The sequence below is a fragment of the Chrysochloris asiatica genome, unplaced genomic scaffold (assembly GCF_000296735.1).
Source record: "Chrysochloris asiatica unplaced genomic scaffold, ChrAsi1.0 scaffold00066, whole genome shotgun sequence".
Classification (NCBI taxonomy): Eukaryota; Metazoa; Chordata; class Mammalia; order Afrosoricida; family Chrysochloridae; genus Chrysochloris; species Chrysochloris asiatica.
In genome coordinates, this window is record NW_006408584.1 from 11,798,315 (window position 1) to 11,800,521 (window position 2,207).

At 37.4% G+C, this 2,207-nt stretch overlaps 1 protein-coding gene across 1 annotated transcript in view; it reads left to right on the forward strand.

Moving 5' to 3' along the window:
* DDX60 (DEAD (Asp-Glu-Ala-Asp) box polypeptide 60) overlaps nucleotides 1–2,207 on the forward strand; it is a 204,479-nt gene that overhangs the window by 128,443 nt on the left and 73,829 nt on the right. Inside the window, exon 16 of the mRNA XM_006864550.1 lies at nucleotides 443–562. Coding sequence (XP_006864612.1) covers nucleotides 443–562 — 120 coding nt within the window. The remainder of the gene's footprint in view (nucleotides 1–442; nucleotides 563–2,207) is intronic.

Genomic DNA, 2,207 nt, shown 5'->3' on the forward strand with positions numbered 1-2,207 from the left:
CTGAAAACCTTATGTTTTGATAAAGCCATGTACTTTTTTGCTTCATCTTACTGTATATTGAGGTTTATCAGGTTTATATACTTAATTGAAGGAGCTCTGGTAGCGTAGTGGTTAGGAATCAGGCTGCTAATCTCACGGTCAGCAGTTCCAAACTACCAGTGGCTCCGTGGGAGAAAGATGAGGCTTTCTGCTCCTGTAAACATTTACAGCCTCAGAAACCCTGTACAGGGTCGTTATGAATCGGAACTGAATCCACGGCACATAACAACAACATGCGTAATTGAGTGTCTCTAAGCACATTAGTATGTTATAGTAGATAGGTATAAGGAATGTATTAATTTTCTATGCTCATTGCAGAACATGCTTTTAGACAGATTCTGTCTTACTTTACGGTTTTACCTGTCTATTAAGTTACTAATAGATCTCTTTTTTTGTGTTTCAGGCCCTTGTTAATCAAGTGGCAGCAACTGTTGCAAATCGTTTTGACAAAACTCTGCCAAGTGGTAAAACTTTATGTGGTGTTTTTACAAGTGAATATCGTCATGATACCCTAAACTGTCAGGTGGGATGTATTAAGGAATGACTTATTTTCCAATTATTGAACAGTACTTACATATGTCTTTAATTTGAATTTCAGCATTTTACAAGGATTTGAAATAATTTCATTAAATTTATGAAAGAGAAAATTATTTCCAAAAAATGTAATATAATTACGTTCTGAAGAATGAGAAACAGAATTCATCTCTCTTTAAACACACTCTTACTGCTTTTTGATGCATAAATGTATTCAAAATGATCTGGAAATTCCAATAAGTTATGTGGCACTGCAAAATAATGAGCTGGACTGTACGGTCAGTTTGAACCACAAGGCTGGTTGTTGAAACCTACCAGTTGCTCCTGGAAACCCTATACAAGGTCACTATGGGTCACAATTGACTCAACGACACTTAACAACAACAGTAACAGAAGTTTCTACTGAGAATGGCTTTTTCTTGACAAGTCAAAAATGGATTATTACTGCTTAATATATCTGTTAGATAAATCTGTTAGAGACATCATAAATACAAGATGTCTTTAGTGAATGCCCAGGTAAACAATTCAGACTAAACAAACAATGGCTATAGACTATTGCATGATATTCATAGAGATGTCATAGCCTGCACAATCAAAGATGTGTTGCTGCCCATCTATGGGAAGTGTGTTTTGCATAGATACCAGCTATCAGCTCTCCCTAGTCTGCTTCTGCAGTTCTGAGCTAGAAAGGTGTAGAAATATCCAGCGATTCTGCCTTAATGTGGTACAACTTTGACAAACAGTAGTTACCCCAGAACACTAAACTGGGCTGTCCATGGCTTTGCACTTCGACATATCTTCTGCCACAGAGTTGAGCTTTAATAAACATCTTAAACCTTAAACTCCAAGGAGCCCTGGTAGTGTAACAGATCGCAAAGGCTGCTAACTGCAAAGTCAGTAGTTAGAATCTATCAGACATTCCATGGGAGAAAGATGAGGATTTTTGCTCCCATAAAGATTTACAGCCTCGGAAACCCTATATGGGGTCACTGAGTCAGAATTGACTCTCTGGCACACAACCACCACCACTGCCACCTTAAATTCCCACCTTAAACTCTATCTCAGAATAAAGTTTTGAAGAACCAAACCTGAGACAACGATTTCAATTTTCAATACTCTGAATGCTCGTACATTTAAGAAGTTAAACTTCAAAGCTGGCATTTTGGTGCTTTTGACCTACAAAAACTGCAATTTATATTTTAAAACTAATACATCATAATTTTAGTGACACTCATTTTCAGAGGAATTACATCGTAATGTCATGAGTGATGTAATTGTTTGCATTTGACTATTAAACAATAAGTTAGTGGTTTAAACCCTTTGCGTGGAGTCATGAAAGAAAGACCATGCTGTTTCCTTAAAGATCACATCCAAGAAAACTCTATGGAGCAGTTCTACTCTGTAACTCATAGAGTTGTCCTGAGTCAAAATTCACTTGACCACAAAGAGTTTGGTTTTGGTATTATGGCCTAACTAACAGCAGGAGTCCTGGTGTGGTGCTGTAGAATAAGCACTGAATTACTAACTGCAAAATTGGTGGTACAAACCCAACAGCTGCTCCTGGAAACACTATACAGGGATTCTATGAGTACTGAGCCATGAGTGCTTAACAAATCAGCAGGCATATTCAGTGA